The sequence below is a fragment of the Delphinus delphis genome, chromosome 6 (genome assembly GCF_949987515.2).
Source record: "Delphinus delphis chromosome 6, mDelDel1.2, whole genome shotgun sequence".
NCBI classification, from domain to species: Eukaryota; Metazoa; Chordata; class Mammalia; order Artiodactyla; family Delphinidae; genus Delphinus; species Delphinus delphis.
In genome coordinates this window covers 87,395,319-87,413,073 of record NC_082688.1, presented here as the reverse complement: position 1 = coordinate 87,413,073, position 17,755 = coordinate 87,395,319, and the positions used below count along the sequence as shown (strand labels likewise).

General features: G+C 37.5%; 1 protein-coding gene across 1 annotated transcript in view; it reads left to right on the top strand.

The window, feature by feature from the left end:
* Nucleotides 1–17,208, top strand: part of ZNF367 (zinc finger protein 367) — a 28,708-nt gene extending 11,500 nt beyond the window's left edge. Inside the window, exons 2-5 of the mRNA XM_060013519.1 lie at nt 7,683–7,833; nt 10,405–10,524; nt 11,850–11,988; nt 14,504–17,208. Coding sequence (XP_059869502.1) covers nt 7,683–7,833; nt 10,405–10,524; nt 11,850–11,988; nt 14,504–14,726 — 633 coding nt within the window. The 3' untranslated portion in view covers nt 14,727–17,208. The remainder of the gene's footprint in view (nt 1–7,682; nt 7,834–10,404; nt 10,525–11,849; nt 11,989–14,503) is intronic.
* Nucleotides 17,209–17,755: the final 547 nt, after the last annotated feature.

Here is a 17,755-nt window from a genome sequence, read left to right as displayed (position 1 = left end):
CGTTCAAATCTCCCATTAAGACTCTGTAGTGAATTTTTTTCATTTTGGTTACTGTATTTTTTAGTTTCAGAATTTCTATTTTTAAAAATAATTTGTGGGCTTCCCTGGTGGTGCAGTGGTTGAGAGTCCGCCTGCCGATGCAGGGGACATGGGTTCGTGCCCTGGTCTGGGAAGATCCCACATGCCGCTGAGTGGCTGGGCCCGTGAGCCATGGCCGCTGAGTCTGCACGTCCGGAGCCTGTGCTCTGCAATGGGAGAGGCCACAACAGTGAGAGGCCCGCGTACCACAAAAATAATAATAATAATATTTTGTTTCTTTTTTGACATTCTCAGTTTGTTGAAACAGTGTTCTGGTTTTCTTTTGTTCTTTGTCCATGGTTTCCATTACCTCTTTCAGCATATTTAAGACAGTTTAACATCTTTGTCTAGTAAGTCCAATGTCTGCTTCCTCATAGGAGAAATTGACTCCTATGTATGGGAGTTAATATTTTTGTTTCTTTGCATGCTTTGTAATATTTTGTTGAAAACTGGGTGTTTTGAATATTATAAAGTAGTAACTCTGGAAATCAGATTCTCCTCTCTCCTCAGAGTTTTAGTTGTGTGCTGTGGTTTGTAGTTGTTTGGTGACTTTTCTAAACTATTTTTGTAAACTCTATTCTTTATTGTGTTTGTTCTTTAAAGTCTGTTTCTTTAGCTTTAGTCATCTCATATTTTGAGAGAGATCTTGAATGCCCAGAAAAAAAAACACCCAAAAAACAAAAACAGAAAAGAAAAGAAAGGGGGGAAAAAAACCCCTTCTAACTTTTCAGAATGGTCTGTGCTGTAGCTCTCCTTCTGTACTTAGCCAGACTGTTTACAAGTCTGTCTTAGCCTTCATTTCTTGTTTGTGCTGAGCCTAAGGATCAGCCAGAGGTGAAAACTTATGTTCTTTTCAGGTTTTTTCTGAGTATGCTTCCTGCGCTGGGCAGGCAAGTGTGTGGCTTCCTAAATTCCTGTCTTTGGGATATGTGGGCACTTTCCAGTGCCCTAATTTCCTGAGGAAATTCTCTCCCCAGCTTTTCCTCCTAGGCTTTTGGTGTGTTTGTGTGCCTTCGTTGAAATCTTTTCCCCCAGGGGGCAGCAAGTTGTTATTGACCTTACAAGGTTTTTGAGAGATGCCCTCTGTGTAGCCACTCTTCTGCCCAGAGAGAGTTCTAAGTTAGCAAAACAAAGACAAGCATCTTGTTTCAGACCTTCAGGTAGCCCCCAGGCTGGGCAAAACAGACAAACAAAATTCTTTCAGAGTAAAGTCTTCTCTGTTCTTTCTTGAACCAGGGACTAGATTCCTACACTAAGAATGAAGGCAGTAATCTTCAAAGACCACTGAGTGAAGGGGTGGGGCAAGGGCTGTAAAAATTGCTGCAATGCTTTCCTACTGTTTTACGTTGCTTGTTTCTTGATTCATTGTTCTCTGAGTTGCTGTAAGTTTCTCATCATTTTCTGGAGTTGTGACAAAGCTGATTCTGAACAGTTTTTGCTTGACTTTTTAGTGATCTGTGGAGGGGTGGGCCCTTGGAACTACCTACTCTGCCATTTCACTGATGTCACTCAAGAAAGGTTTCAAAAAATTATTTACAGTTATACCTTTGAGATATTGTGGGTTCAGTCCCAGACTGCTAGTCACACAAGCTTTTGTTTCCCAATGAATAAAAAGTTATGTTTACACTATACTGTAGTCTCTTAAGTGTGCAATAGCATTATGTCTAAAAATTACCTCAATTAAAAAACACTTTTAGGGCTTCCCTGGTGGCGCAGTGGTTGAGAGTCCGCCTGCCGATGCAGGGGACAAGGGTTTGTGCCCCTGTCCAGGAAGATCCCACATGCCGCGGAGCGGCTGGGCCCGTGAGCCATGGCCGCTGAGCCTGTGCGTCCGGAGCCTGTGCTTCGCAACGGGAGAGGCCACAACAGTGAGAGGCCCGCGTACCGCAAAAAAAAAAAAAAAAAAAAAAAACTTTTAAAAAATATTTCTAAAAAATGCTAATCACCATCTGACAACACAGGGTCGCCACAAACCTTCAATTTGTAAAAAACGCAGTATCTGCAAAATGCAATAAAGTGAAGTGTAATAGAGACTCTGGGAGGGCTCATGCCAAGGAGTACTTCCCAAAACTTCTGCTGCCAGTGTCCTTGTCCCCACGGTGAGCTACAGCCACCCACCGCCTCTGCAGGAGACCCTCCAACGCTAGCAGAAAGAAGTAAGAACTTGATTATCTGGGCAACAGTCAGCTCTACCCAACACCAGTCCCTCCCATCAGGGAACTTGCACAAGCCTCTTAGTTAGCCTCATCCACCAGAGGGCAGACAGCAGAAGCAAGAAGAACTACAATCCTGCAGCCTGTGAAACAAAAACCACATTCACAGAAAGATAGACAAGATGAAAAGGCAGAGGGCTATGTACCAGACGAAGGAACAAGATGAAACCCCAGAAAAGCAACTAAATGAAGGGGAGATAGGCAACCTTCCAGGAAAAGAATTCAGAATAATAATAGTGAAGATGATATGGGACCTCGGAAAAAGAATGGAGGCAAAGATTGAGAAGATGCAAGAAATGTTTAACAAAGACCGAGAAGAATTAAAGAACAAACAAACAGAGATGAACAATACAATAACTGAAATGAAAACTACACTAGAAGGAATCAATAGCAGAATAACTGAGGCAGAAGAAAGGATAAGTGACCTGGAAGACAGAATGGTGGAATCCACTGCTGCAGAACAGAATAAACAAAAAAGAATGAAAAGAAATGAAGAAAGCCTAAGAGACCTCTGGGACAACATTAGACGCAACAACATTCGCATTATAGGGGCCCAGAAGGAGAAGAGAGAGATAAAGGACCCAAGAAAATATTTGAAGAGATTATAGTCGAAAACTTCCCTAACATGGGAAAGGAAATAGCCACCCAAGTCCAGGAAGCACAGAGAGTCGAATACAGGATAAACTCAAGGGGAAACATGCTGAGACACATAGTAATCAAAGTGTCAAAAATTATTGAAAGCAGCAAGGGGAAAATGACAAATAACATACAAGGGAACTCCCATAAGGTTAACAGCTGATTTCTCAGCAGAAACTCTACAAGCCAGAGGGAGTGGCATGCTATACTTAAAGTGATGAAAGAGAAGAACCTACAACCAAGATTCCTCTACCTGGCAAGGATCTCCTTCAGATTCGATGGAGAAATCAAAAGCATTACAGACAAGCAAAATCTAAGAGAGTTCAGCACCACCAAACCAGCTCTACAACAAATGCTAAAGGAAATTCTCTAAGTGGGAAGCACAAGAGAAGAAAAGGACCTACAAAAACAAACCCAAAACAATTAAGAAAATGGTCATAGGAGCATACATATCGATAATTACCTTAAACGTGAATGGATTAAATGCTCCAACCAAAAGACACAGGCTTGCTGAATGGTTACAAAAACAAGACCCATATATATGCTGTCTACAAGAGACCCACTTCAGACCTAGGGACACATACAGACTGAAAGTGAGGGGATGGAAAAAGATATTCCATGTGAAGGGAAATCAAAAGAAAGCTGGAGTAGCAATACTCATATCAGATAAAATAGACTTTAAAATAAAGAATGTTACAAGAGACAAGGAAGGACACTACTTAATGATCAAGGGATCAATCCAAGAAGAAGATATAACAATTATAAATATGTATGCACCCAACATAGGAGTACCTCAATACATAAGGCAACTGCTAACAGCTCTAAAAGAGGAAGTCGACAGTAACACAATAATAGTGGGGGACTTTAACACCTCACTTACACCAAAGGACAGATCATCCAGACAGAAAATTAATAAGAAAACACGAGCTTTAAGTGACACAATAGACCCAACAGATTTAATTGATATTTATAGGAAATTCCATCCAAAACCAGCAGATTACACTTTCTTCTCAAGTGCACATGGAACATTCTACAGGATAGATCACATCTTGGGTCACAAATCAAGCCACAGTAAATTTAAGAAAAATGAAATCACATCAAGCATCTTTTCTGACGACAGTGCTATGAAATTAGAAATCAATTACAGGGAAAAAAATGTAAAAAACACAAACACATGGAGGCTAAACAATATGTTACTAAAAACCAAGAGTTCACTGAAGAAATCAAAGAGGAAATCAAAAAATACCTAGAGACAAATGACAATGAAAACATGATGATCCAAAACCTATGGGATGCAGCAAAAGCAGTTCTAAGAGGAAAGTTTATAGCTATAGAAGCCTACCTCAAGAAACAAGAAAAATCTCAAATAAACAATCTAACCTTGCACCTAAAGGAACTACAGGAAGAAGAACATACAAAACCCAATGTTAGCAGAAGGAAAGAAATCATAAAGATCAGAGCAGAAATAAATGAAATAGAAACGAAGAAAACAATAGCAAAGATCAGTAAAACTAAAAGCTGGTACTTTGAGAAGATAAACAAAATTGATAAACCATTAGCCAGACTCATCAAGAAAAAGAGTGAGAGGACTCAAGTCAGTGAAAAAGGAGAAGTTACAACAGACACTGCAGAAATACAAAGCATCCTAAGAGACTACTACAAACCACTCTATGCCAATAAAATGGACACCCTGGAAGAAATGGACAAATTCTTAGAAAGGTATAACCTTCCAAGACTGAACCTGGAAGAAATAGAAAATATGAACATACCAATCACAAGAAATGAAATTGAAATGTGATGAAAAATCTTCCAACAAACAAAAGTCCAGGACCAGATGGCTTCACAGGTGAATTGTATCAAACATTTAGAGAAGAGCTAATACCCATCCTTCTCAAACTCTTCCAAAAAATTGCAGAGGAAGGAACACTCCCATACTCATTCTATGAGGCCACCATCACCCTGATACCAAAACCAGACAAAGATACTACAAAAAAAGAAAATTGCAGACAAATATCACCGATGAACATAGATGCAAAAGTCCTCAACAAAATACTAGCAAACAGAATCCAACAATACATTAAAAGGATCATACACCATGATCAAGTGGGATTTATCCCAGGGATGCAAGGATTCTTCAATATAAGTAAATCAATCAATGTGATACACCATATTAACAAATTGAAGAAGAAAAATCATATGATCATCTCAATAGATGCAGAAAAAGCTTTTGACAAAATTCGACCCCCATTTATGATAAAAACTCTCCACAAAGTGGGCATAGAGTGAACCTACCTCAACATAATAAAGGCCATATATGACAAACCCACAGCAAACATCATTCTAAGTGGTGAAAAACTGAAAGCATTTCCTCTGAGATCAGGAAGAAGACAAGGATGTCCACTCTCACCACTATTATTCAACATAGTTTTAGAAGTCCTAGCCATGGCAATCAGAGAAGAAAAAGAAATCAAAGGAATACAAACTGGAAAAGAGGTAAAACTGTCACTGTTTGCAGATGACATGAAACTATACATAGAGAATCCTAAAGATGCTACCAGAAAACTACTAGAGCTAATCAATGAATTTGGTAAAGTTGCAGGATACAAAATTAATGCACAGAAATCTCTTGCATTCCTATACACTAATGAGGAAAAATCTGAAAGAGAAATTAAGGAAACACTCCCATTTACTATTGCAATAAAAAGCATAAAGTACCTAGGAATAAACCTACCTAGGGAGACAGAAGATCTCTATGCAGAAAACTGTAAGACACTGATGAAAGAAATTTGGATTAATGGAGAGATAGATCATGTTCTTGGATTGGAAGAATCAATATTGTGAAAATGACTATACTACCCAAAGGAAGGTACAGATTCAATGCAATCCCTATCAAATTACCAATGGCATTTTTTATGGAAGTAGAACAAAAAAATCTTAAAATTTGTATGGAGACAGAAAAGACCCTGAATAGCCAAAGCAGTCTTGAGGGAAAAAAATGGAGCTGGAGGAATCAGACTCCCTGACTTCAGACTATACTACAAAGCTACAGTAATCAAGACAATATGGTACTGGCACGAAAAGAGAAACAGATCAATGGAACAAGATAGAAAGCCCAGAGATAAACCCACACGTCTATGGTCAACTAATCTATGACAAAGGAAGCAAGGATATACAATGGAGAAGACAGTCTCTTCAATAAGTGGTGCTGGGAAAACTGGACAGCTATATTTAAAAAGATGAAATTAGAACACTGCCTAACACCATACACAAAAATAAACTCAAAATGGATTTGAGACCGAAATGTAAGACCGGACACTATAAAACTCTTAGGGGAAAACATAGGAAGAACACTCTTTTTTTTTTTTTTTTTTTGCGGTGCGCGGGCCTTTCACTGCTGTGGCCTCTCCTGCCGCAGAGCACAGGCTCCAGACATGCAGACCCAGCAGCCACGACCCACGGGCCCAGCTGCTCCGCAGCACGCGGGACCCTCCCGGACCGGGGCACGAACCCGTGTCCCCTGCATCGGCAGGTGGACTCTCAACCACTGCGCCACCAGGGAAACCCCAAGAAGAACACTCTTTGACTTAAACCACAGCAAGATCTTTTTTGATCCACCTCCTAGAGTAATGGAAATAAATAAATAAACAAATAGGACCTAATGAAACTTCAAAGCTTTTGCACAGCAAAGGAAACCATAAAAAAGACGAAAAGACAACCCTCAGAATGGGAGAAAATATTTGTAAACGAATCAATGGACAAAGGATTACTCTCCAAAATATATAAACAGCTCATGCAACTCAATATTAACAAACAACCCAATCCAAAAATGGGCAGAAGACCTAAATAAACCTTTCTCCACAGAAGACATACAGATGACCATGAAGCACATGAAAAGCTGCGCAACATCACTAATTATTAGAGAAATGCAAATCAAAACTACAATGAGGTATCACCTCACACCAGTTAGAATGGGCATCATCAGAAAATTTACAAACAACAAATGCTGGAGAGGGTGCGGAGAAAAGGGAACTCTCTTGCACTGTTGGTGGGAATGTAAATTGATACAGCCACTATGGAGAACAGTATGGAGGTTCCTTAAAAAAATAAAAATAGAATTACCATATGATCCAGCAATCCCACTACTGGGCATATACCCAGATAAAAACATAATTCAAAAAGACACATGCACGCCAATGTTCATTGCAGCACTGTTTACAATAGCCAGGTCATAGAAGCAACCTTAATGCCCATTGAGAGACGAATGGATAGAGAAGTTGTGGTACATATATACAATGGAATATTACTCAGCCATAAAAAGGAACGAAATTGGGTCATTTGTAGAGATGTGGATGGATCTAGAGACTGTCATACAGAGTGAAGTAAGTCAGAAAGAGAAAAACAAATATCGTATATTAATGCATATATGTGGAACCTAGAAAAATGGTACAGATGAACCGGTTTACAGTGCAGAAGTTGAGACACAGATGTAGAGAACAAATGTATGGACACCAATGGGGGAAAGCGGTGGTGGGGGGTGGTGGTTGTGGTGTGATGAATTGGGTGATTGGGATTAACATGTATACACTGATGTGTATAAAACTGATGACTAATAAGGACCTGCTGTATAAAAAAATAAAATTGAAAAATTGAAAAAAAATGAAGCGTAGTAAAGTAAGGCATGCCTGTATTATGATATTTTGTTTTAATGAGTGGAGTCCAAGAAATTATATTAATGTTTATGCACATTGTTAACAGGATGGAATCCGACGTGGTAGACCCAGAGCAGATACTGTACGGGATTTAATAAATGAAGGAGAGCATTCATCCAGCAGAATACGTTGTAACATCTGTAATAGGGTGTTTCCACGGGAGAAGTCACTCCAGGCTCACAAAAGGACTCATACAGGTAAGTTGAGCAAATTTTAGAGAATGCCAAAAGTGATACTTAACTGAAAGCTGATTTGATGTTTGGGCCTATAAATTAATTTTTAGTTACCTTCCATTTCCTTATTGTAAAGTTTTAAAAACAGGCACTGTATAGTCAGCTTCTCTTTTGGTGGGGAGGGATAGTTTTCTGAACATTGATACCATGTGATTTCTAAAGTTATCATGGTAATTAATGTAGTTGTCACAGGAATGTTATTACTAAATTTGGTTCTATCCTTCTATGTACCCGAATTTTACCTGATATGCCCTTAAGTTGTCTGTATAATTGTTAAAACTGATTTGTAGGCCAAATCCTAAATCAGTTATAGTCAAGTTTTTAATAGAATTTCTAGAATCCTCAGGGTATTTGACCTAACTATTAAATCTAAGGTGAAGTATAATTTTTCAGAATTAAGCGTATTATAGGTAGCTATCCCAAGACTATCATGTATCTTTATTTGTGTAGAGAAGTTATACTTGCATTTAAAATACCATAAAAATACCATATAAAGAGCAAAAAGATAATATAAAGAGGGCCTTGTTCTTTCCATAGAGAAAGTTGGTCCCACCCAGAAGGAGCCATATGGTTCTAATAATGATATCAAATAATTTACAGATGAGGAAACTGAGGCACAAAAACACCCAATTACCACTGACTTACAACTTCTCATACCCTTAAGTCTAGAACTACACTGGCCAGTATAGTAGCACATGTGGCTGTTGAGCACGTGAAATGTGGCTAGTCTAAATTGAGATGAACAGGATGTTTAAAATACACTTAGTATGAAAAAAAGAGAGTAAATGATATCTTTAAAAATTTTTGATAATGATTACAAATTGAAATGATAGAATTTTAGATATATGGGGTTAAATGAAGTATATTATCAATTAATTTCACCTGTTTCTTTTTACGTTGTTAATGTGGCTACCATAAGTGGTTCTCATTCTATTTCTGTTGGTCAGTATGGGTCTAGAACTTGGGCTTTTAACCCTTAGTCCCCTGTTTGTTCCACTATGTTTATGGTCATCACCTGTTTCTTTTTTCTTTCCGTTTTTGAAAAGATATATTTTAGTGGTATGCTAGAATACAGTTTTCTTAGCTAAATCCCTGAAAAAGGGTAAAATTTTAATTTTGAATCATTATAAACTAAGGTGGCCAAGATGTTTTGACTTTAGGTATCATTCAGGAAAACTATTATTGAATGAATATCTGATTTTGAGAATTTTTGTATTTTTTCAATCTACTTAGTCTGAAATAACCCCAAATAACTGGTACACAGCTGTAGAGTACATTTTGCCAGTGTGAAATCAGTTGCTGAGATTCAAGACCATGCGGCATCATAAAAAGGTGCCTGAGTCCCAGTCCCGACCTACCACTAACCCATTGTGTGTCACCCAGTACTTCCAGGCTTACTACACTGTATGCCAGGGAACAGAGCTGAAGATCTCCATGCTATAGTTAAGCTCTAATAGTATATGCTTTGTAAAAAGCTTTTGTCTTACTTTATCCTATGTTTATTAACTTGTGTCCAACTGTCACATTCGTCTAGTACATTTCTAAATAATGAGAAATTTAGGGAAGACTCATTACTGTTCTTTGAGTCATATAGGAAGAACCAGTATATAATTGTTGACCAAAGAATGTTTATTCAAGAAATAATAAGTTTAATTATGATTGAAAAACAACCTTTTTGAGCGCTTTCTTTAGCCTAGCACTGTGTTGTATATAGGAAATGAAATGGAGTACAAGGTGTTACGTATCTTTGTATAAGGAGAGTACCATGATACATAAACAACATAGGACACTAAGTTAGTGAAGGGATATGTAGCTTAATATTTGGAGGTGGGTGTTGGGGGGTAGGGAGGAGTTTTACTGAGACTACAGGATTGGGAAGATTTGAATGGGCAGAAAAGGTAGGGATTTCAAAGAGTAGAAGATGGGGAACTTCCTCGTGGCTGGAATGAATCTCCAAGAGGGAAGTAAAGATAAACCCTGCTCCCTAACCTAGTAGCTATAGTGCAGGTATTAGAGGACCATTTAAAAGTCAGCAGATAATCTTCAGTTGTTCAAGGAGTATAGTAGGGTTTGGGGTAATTTTAGAGGGTAGTTGCCTGGCAGCTGTTCTGGAAGTGCTGTGCAGGTCAGAGACTAGAGGCCTGCCAGGGTTCATTCTAGGTGGGAGGGGCTACCAGTCTGACCAGGGGAGGTGGCAGTGGGAAGGCAGGAGTGGCAGACATGTTCAAGAATCAGCAAGAGCTAGCAATTTGGATTGTGGGGCGAAAATATGGAATAAGTTGAAGATGATAACTTTAAGGATTTGAACCTGGGTACCTAAAAGCTCAGCGCCTAAAGAAAATATTGTGCTTCCAAGTGGATCTTCATATCATCCAAGTGTGCCCTTAGCACTTCCACTTGCAGCTCTGCAGAGGCTGTGACATGTTTTATTGTTGTTTGCAGTCGTAACTTATATAAAGGTTGATTCTCTCTCCGTGCCCCTTCCCCTTCTCACCTTATTGTCTCAGAAATAATATATAACATCTGTCTACTTAGGTGAGAGACCCTATCTGTGTGACTATCCAGACTGTGGAAAAGCCTTTGTTCAAAGTGGGCAGCTCAAAACCCATCAGCGTCTTCACACCGGAGAAAAACCTTTTGTTTGTTCAGAAAATGGTATGGTGTTAGGAGTTAAGTTTATGGAACAGCTAGTTGGGAGTTAAAATATCTTTTGCTTGAATTTTTGGGAAGCGAGATTTTTGATAAAGATTTAATCAAACCTCATAAGTTTTCTTCCTTGTTAATTGTGACCCATGCTCGATTTCCAGGAAATGACTGATTTTTAAATAAAGTGTTCTTTTTAGGTGAAAATCTTAAAGGGCAATTAAAAATGCTATATCTAGTTGTATGCTGTAGAAAAATCTATACAAGTAAATACAGCCTTTAGAGTAGGCTTTTACTTTGGTTTTAAACTTTTTAACTGTTAAACTGAAAGAAGCACATTATTGTCGAAATTTCAGTCCAGGGGGAGCAGGGGTGGGGTGGATTTTACCAGCTCAACACTGCTGCTGTTGGTAATTTCATAGTTTCTTAAGCTGTTTTTCTTATGTACATTTTTACACAGTTATATTTGAAATTCAGTACAGTTTTCTTCTGTTGCTCCATGGTTTTCTTTTTTTCTTTTTTTTTAATAGATCTTTATTGGAGTATAATTGCTTCACAATACTATGTTAGTTTCTGTTGTACACCAAAGTGAATCAGCCATATGTAAACATATGGCCCCATATCCCCTCCCTCTTGAGCCACCCTCCCACCCTCCCTATCCCACCCCTCTAGGTCATCACAAAGCACCGAGCTGATATCCCTGTGCTATGCTGCTGCTTCCCACTAGCTAACTATTTTGCATTCGGTAGTGTACATATGTCGATGCTACTCTCACTTCGTCCCAGCTTTCCCCTCCCATCCCGTGTCCTCAAGTCCATTCTCTATGTCTACATCTTTATTCCTGCCCTGCAACTAGGTTCATCAGTACCATTTTTTTTTCGATTCCATATATATGCGTTAGCATATGAACAATGATTGCCTCAATGTTAGTTACTGAATATCTAATTTGTTTTTAAAATTTGCTTGTTATCAACAAACATGAGGGGCATGTTTTCCTACTTAAACTTTTGTTTACCTTTGGGATGTTTTTTTATGATAGAGTCCAAGAATGAAATTCCTGGGTCAGAGATTTTGAACATTTTTATGACTTGTGCTAATCACTTTCCAGTGGGGTTGAATGCATTTACATTGCGATGACCAAGGTGAAAGAACCGTCTTCACATTCCTCTCAGTGGCATTGATAATAGCAGCTGAAGGTTATTTTTTTTTCTCCTCAAGTTATAGAATGATAAATTTCATCATCTTAATTTACTTTTCCGGATACCAGAGAAACTGAACATTTTCCATGTCTGCTGGATGTCCAGATTCTGATAACTGTTTCCTTCTGTGTTTTGAAGGCTGCCTAAGCAGATTCACCCATGCAAACCGCCACTGTCCGAAGCACCCTTATGCCAGGCTGAAGCGAGAGGAGCCCACAGATGCTCTCAGTAAGCCCCAGGCTGTGGACAACCAGGCTGCCGCCGAGTGGTTGGCAAAGTAAGGCTCTCTCTGGAGTCTACTGCAGAACACTGCCCAGTGTGTGGGTTGAAGTTGGGGACTTTGACAGTTCTTTCAGTTTAAATAAGTTGCTTTTCTACATATTTTATAAAATAACTTGAAATGGCACTTTTGTTTCCTGAAACCACAGAATTGTTAGGAGTTTTATTTGGATCTGTGTGATAGAAAACTACTATATGATATTAATTAGTCTGAGTGCTCAGACCACAATTTATTTTAAAAGCAAGAGTTTACCCCATTTGAAAAGAATGTTTTTTATGTATTGTATTTCATTGGTCATTAATGCAGTCCCTCTTCATTTCTTTATATTGGTTTTAGCTACGTGTTGATTATTAGAGGGATAGAGACTAGATGTTATTCTAAAGTAAAATTCCAAAAAGCACCCAGTTTAATTTTTTTTAATGGCAACAAGGGGACCAGTATAAAAACATTTCTCTAAGGATATTTTGAGTTAAGGAGTCATCTATCACATACACACCAGCAGCAGCTGACTGTGCCGCTCCCTGGCTTCACTGGCTTCCTCTGTACTGAGGATAAAGTCTAGAATCCCTAATTGTGTTGCTGTGGCTCTGCCTCCCTCTAGCAACACAGCTGTCTCCAGTCACCCGGGCTCCTTGTCTCTCAACAGCACTATTGCTGTTGTTTCCAGGCCTTTGTGCTCACTTCCCTCTTCATTTAGCCACTCTGCTCATTTTTCATTTCTTACTCAGGTTAAACACCACTTCAGGAAGTTCTTCCCTAACCTGCCCACTAACCCCCCAAACAAACAAGGTTAAATCCACTTAATAGATGCTTTTATAACACATTGTATTTTCCCTCTCAAAACCTCCTTCACACATTTACTTGTTCAGTGGCTATCTTCCCTGCTGGATCGTAAGCTCCACAAGGGCAGGGAATATGTTTGTCCCGAGTACTGCATCACTTCCTTCCTCCCTCTTCCTCCTGCCTGGCCCCCACTGCCCCATTATATCTAATTTTGCCCAAGCCAGAAACTTATTAGTCATCCTTGTGTTTATCTTCTTTTTCTCCCATCTACTCAGTGACCAACCTATGGATTCTACTTCCTTAACAATTATCAGATTCAGCCACTTCAGTCTTCTCAATCCATTCTCCATGCCGCTGCCAGAGGAGTCTTTCTAAAATGCTAATATGATGCTCAATATTAAGTCTAAGCCCTTTATTATAGCATTCAAAGCCCTTCGTTACCCAGTCCTTGCTGACCTTGCTAAGGTATTTTGCTATTTTGCTATTTTCCTTTTTTAGTTGTCCTTCAAGTGATACTGAACTGTTTGCATTTCTCTTTTTATACTTCTGCATATTTCCAAAACTTTTCTAGTTTGAGTAGTCTGGATTTCCTGAAATCTGGTCATTGTATTTTTTTTGTATGTAATTTTAAAAACAGCTTTATTGAGGTATAATTGGCACACAATAAATTGTACATATTTAAAGTGTATAATCTGATGCGTTTTGACATATGTAGACACCTGTGAAACCATCACCAAAATCAAGATAGTGAACTTACCCAACACTTTCACAGGCTTCCTCATGTCTCTTTGTAATCCACTGTCCCTGCATCTCCCTGCCCTCCTCCACCCCAAAGGACACTGACTGGTCTGCTTTCTGTCACTATAGTTAGTTCACATTTTCTAGAGTTTTATACAGATGGAGTCATATAGTATGTACTTGTTCGTCTGGCTTCTTTCAGTCAGCATAATTATTTTGAGAGTCATCATGTTGTTGAGTGTATCATTTCATTCCTTTTCATTGCTGTGCAGTAATCTGTTATATGGATGCACCTCCACTTATTCACCTCTTGATGGGCCTTTATGTTGTTTTTGGCTCTTACAAATAAAGCTGCTATGGACATGAATATACAAGTCTTTGAATGGACATTTTTGTAGGTAATGGTACTGTCATTTAAATATGCCTTTCTTTGGTTATCAAAAAAGATGGAACATTTGTATTTTTTCTTGTGAATTATCAGTTGGCTACGTAATAGAAAATGATGGTGCTCTTAAATTCTTGAGTAAGCTCTAGGTGTTACACATATTAATCCATTTGTCCTATTTTGTGGGTTTAAACTTTCTCATAGTTAACTCTGTCAGAAGCCATCATCCCTCTGTGGATAGAATAAATGGGTTTCTAATGATTATTCTACTGTTTCTATATTTTATTCTAGTCCATTTCACATATGATCTTTAAGGCAGCTATAGTTTAATGACAAAAACACGTGACTAGAGAGTTGAGTATAAGACCCAGAACTGCCACTTGTTGATTTTGTTATTCTGAGCAAGTCCTTCAACTTCTTGAACTTGAATTTTTTCCTCTGTTATGGAAAAACATGTAATGTATTCAAAATCACTTTATAACTTTATAAACTGAAACACAAAATAATACTGTAGGAAAGACCCCCCTTTTTATTTTCTTTAAAGAAAAGTGAACATTTGAGAATGTTATATATACTGTATAAGTAATACGGATGCATTTCATATAGGTACTGGGAAACACGAGAGCAGCGTACTCCCACCTTGAAAGGAAAGCTGGTTCAGAAGGCAGACCAGGAGCAGCAGGACCCTCTGGAGTACCTTCAGTCTGATGAGGAGGACGATGAGAAGAGCGGTGCCCAGCGGCGTCTGCAGGAGCAGCGGGAGCGCCTGCACGGAGCCCTCGCTCTCATCGAGCTCGCAAACTTGACGGGAGCGCCGCTCCGCCAGTAGCCAGAACACTGACTCTTTCCACTGTACAAAAGTACTGCCCAGCATACTTAAAAAGTAGACCCTTGGGCATAAGCTAAGCACCTTATTTGCTTATCATAGGCTGCTATTCTGTAGAAATTTATGAAGAATGTCATTGCCCCAGAATATGGGGTGAGAGAGAATTGCACTTTTTTTATATGGTATTGGATTTCTTGTAAAGTTTAAAATATTTTGTAAATATGGGACTTCTAGTACAGGGTAGAAAACTACATATTGTGGGAAGCTAGATTTTGCAAGTTTAATGCATTCATTGGAAGCAGTTCTCACAGGAAGCACTTTCTGAATAAGACACTTGTATGAAAAAAAGAAAAAGAATGGTACATGTAGCCAAAGAAGGTTTAAATAGATTATTTATAAGATCATTTTTAACAATGTATATTAGTATGTTTAACAATACTGTAAACACTGAAACAAGCAAGAAAGTATAAGATGTGTGTAAGATATATATTTTTAAATTGCAAAATAGTGTGCCTAATAAGACTAGAGAAATGGAAAACTGACTATTTTGGAAGACTTTCTAACTTACCGACTTTGGAAGAAAATAGGTATTTGAAGATCTTGGTAAGATGAACAGTAGTTCAGAATTTTCAAAATTGGAGTAAAATAAGTCTTATTCTTCTTTCTGAGGCTTTACAACTCACTGTGATATTTAGGTTTGAAAGCACTTGTCACCCTTAGCTTGTTAACTTGGGAACTTTTGCACATTTCATGTTTCTCATTTGCTGAAATTGAATGATTAATCTTGCAAAGTCTAGGTAACTCGGTAATTGGTATTTTTAAAAAATATTATGGGCCCTGTCATGAGATTTGGAAGTTGGATTTTTTTAATAAAAGGGACATCTACAGGGTTGTTTTGTAATGAACTGTTTTAGAGCCTTTGTTAGCAAACACTAAATTTAAATGTACTGCTTGTTTAGAATTATTAGCAAATGGAAGCCTCCTATTTATATTTTCAGTGCATAAAGCCACCTTCTTGCTTTACTTCAGAATAACATGCCAAGCTATTTTGTGTTCACTAAATTTAGCTATCAGTTAAACACTGCAGAAAATATTAGCGACTCAAATAAGTAGGCTTCTGGAATAGTTTTAACTGCAAGTGTGTTAACTTGTGTGGTGGTTTTAAATCATTTTTTCCAAAATAGATGAAGTTTTTAAACACCACTTTATGTACTGAAGCATGAATAGAAAAAATCAAGAGCTGAGTAGTTCACCTCCTTTATGTAGGCATAAGCCTCCATCATTTTAACTTGTTTTAAGCAGAAACTAAATAACATCATAGCATGGTAATTTCATAGATTGCTTAATTGGAGTAAGCTTCAGAATAAGAGAGTGAAATATGGGCTCTTCAGCGCCTTTTGTTTCTTTTTTGTATTGAAGTAGTAGCCTACAGATGTAGTTTAAACATTATCTAAAATGTAGGCTTCTTTATCTCAAAATCCCAGTGTGTTGCAGTACACAGATAGTTTAAAATATGTAGCCACGGGGAAGGGGAGGTATGTAAATGTCTTGAAATGGAGCAAAAGTATGAAAGATGATAGTAACAAATAATGTGTATGATGAGGACATACTTTAAAAATGTAATTCCTCTGTACAGTAAATTACAAATCTTGAGGGATTTTTTTTTTTTGTAATAAGAGAATTTATATTTGTAATGGTTTAAGAATTTTGTTTGTAATCTGGTATATAGAATTTTAACTTGGAGCACTTATGAGCAAGTAAGAGAGACTATAGTATCTGAATTTTCTTGGTTTAGGTTTCAACATTTTTCTCTAGAATTTTTCCCTCAAATATGACTTAATGAATTATAAAAAGTGTCGTCAGTCTTGGGAAATTTAAAATTTGATGAACTTACCTAAAGAAGGAAGTGCAGTATGAATTTAAAAAATACAAATACTTGCCAGTTCACAGATAATAAAATTTAAGGCCTTCAAAAGTAAGAGGTTTTGTTTGTTTATCCTGTCAGCTTTTGCCAACTATAATAGTTATATTCACAAACTTTTCATTTGTATAATTGGAAGTTTTAAGAAATTATTACAACTATTTACTATAGAAATATTTAAAATGTTCTTTTTTTGATATAAGCTGTATACTTGGACAAAATACATTGGCATCTAAAATTTGAGGTGTGTTAACACTGCTTTTTGTTTTAAAAATGTGGTTTACATTCAGATTTTTGAAGTGTTTTATGCTTCATATGGCTAAGTTGTAGTTTGGCAGAGTTAACAGCATAAGAATAAACATGCTGTAATTTTAAAAAATGCTTTGAATAAAAACTTATTTTAATTTACAGTTTAAAGTACATGTTCATTCTTAAACCCTTTACAATTTGTTTTTCTTTTTAAAAATATAATAGCCGTAATATAAAAATCTAAAGATGGAAAGAAATGTCAACTATAGCCATACATTCTCCCATCATTATTATTTTGGTGCATTTTGTATTTCATTCCAGTCTCATTCGAGGCATCATTTTAGCATAGTTAGAACCATCATGTGAATTCCTTTTTCTTACATTAAAATTATGGCCTTTTAGAATATAGATATTCATTTAACTTCCTCATCTGTTTCATTATTACAGTGTTAAAAATACTGGTGTAAAAAAGTATTAAACTATTGCCAGCTCTATCCCAGGCTTTATATTAGGGTAATCAGCAACTGGGATTTCATTTCACTTGTATCCAGGATGTGTTGAATCTGGGGTCAAACCCATAGAATCCACTCAGGGCCTGATTACTTTTCTGAGTCAAGCAAATTTAATTTTTTTATTAGTTATTTTTGGTAGATCTTTAGTTGTTTACTTGCAATGGCAAGGTTCAGCCTGTCCAGGCTTTGTGCAAAAGAATTTCACAAGCAACTCTTGAGTGTGAGTTGTGGTTTAAACAAAGTAAGGATGAGATTTTGACAGTGACTTAAGTTCCTGGAAGTATGTATATAGAAGCAAATTAAATGCAAATATGGTTAAGGCTGTCTTTAAAAGTGACTTTAAAATAGTC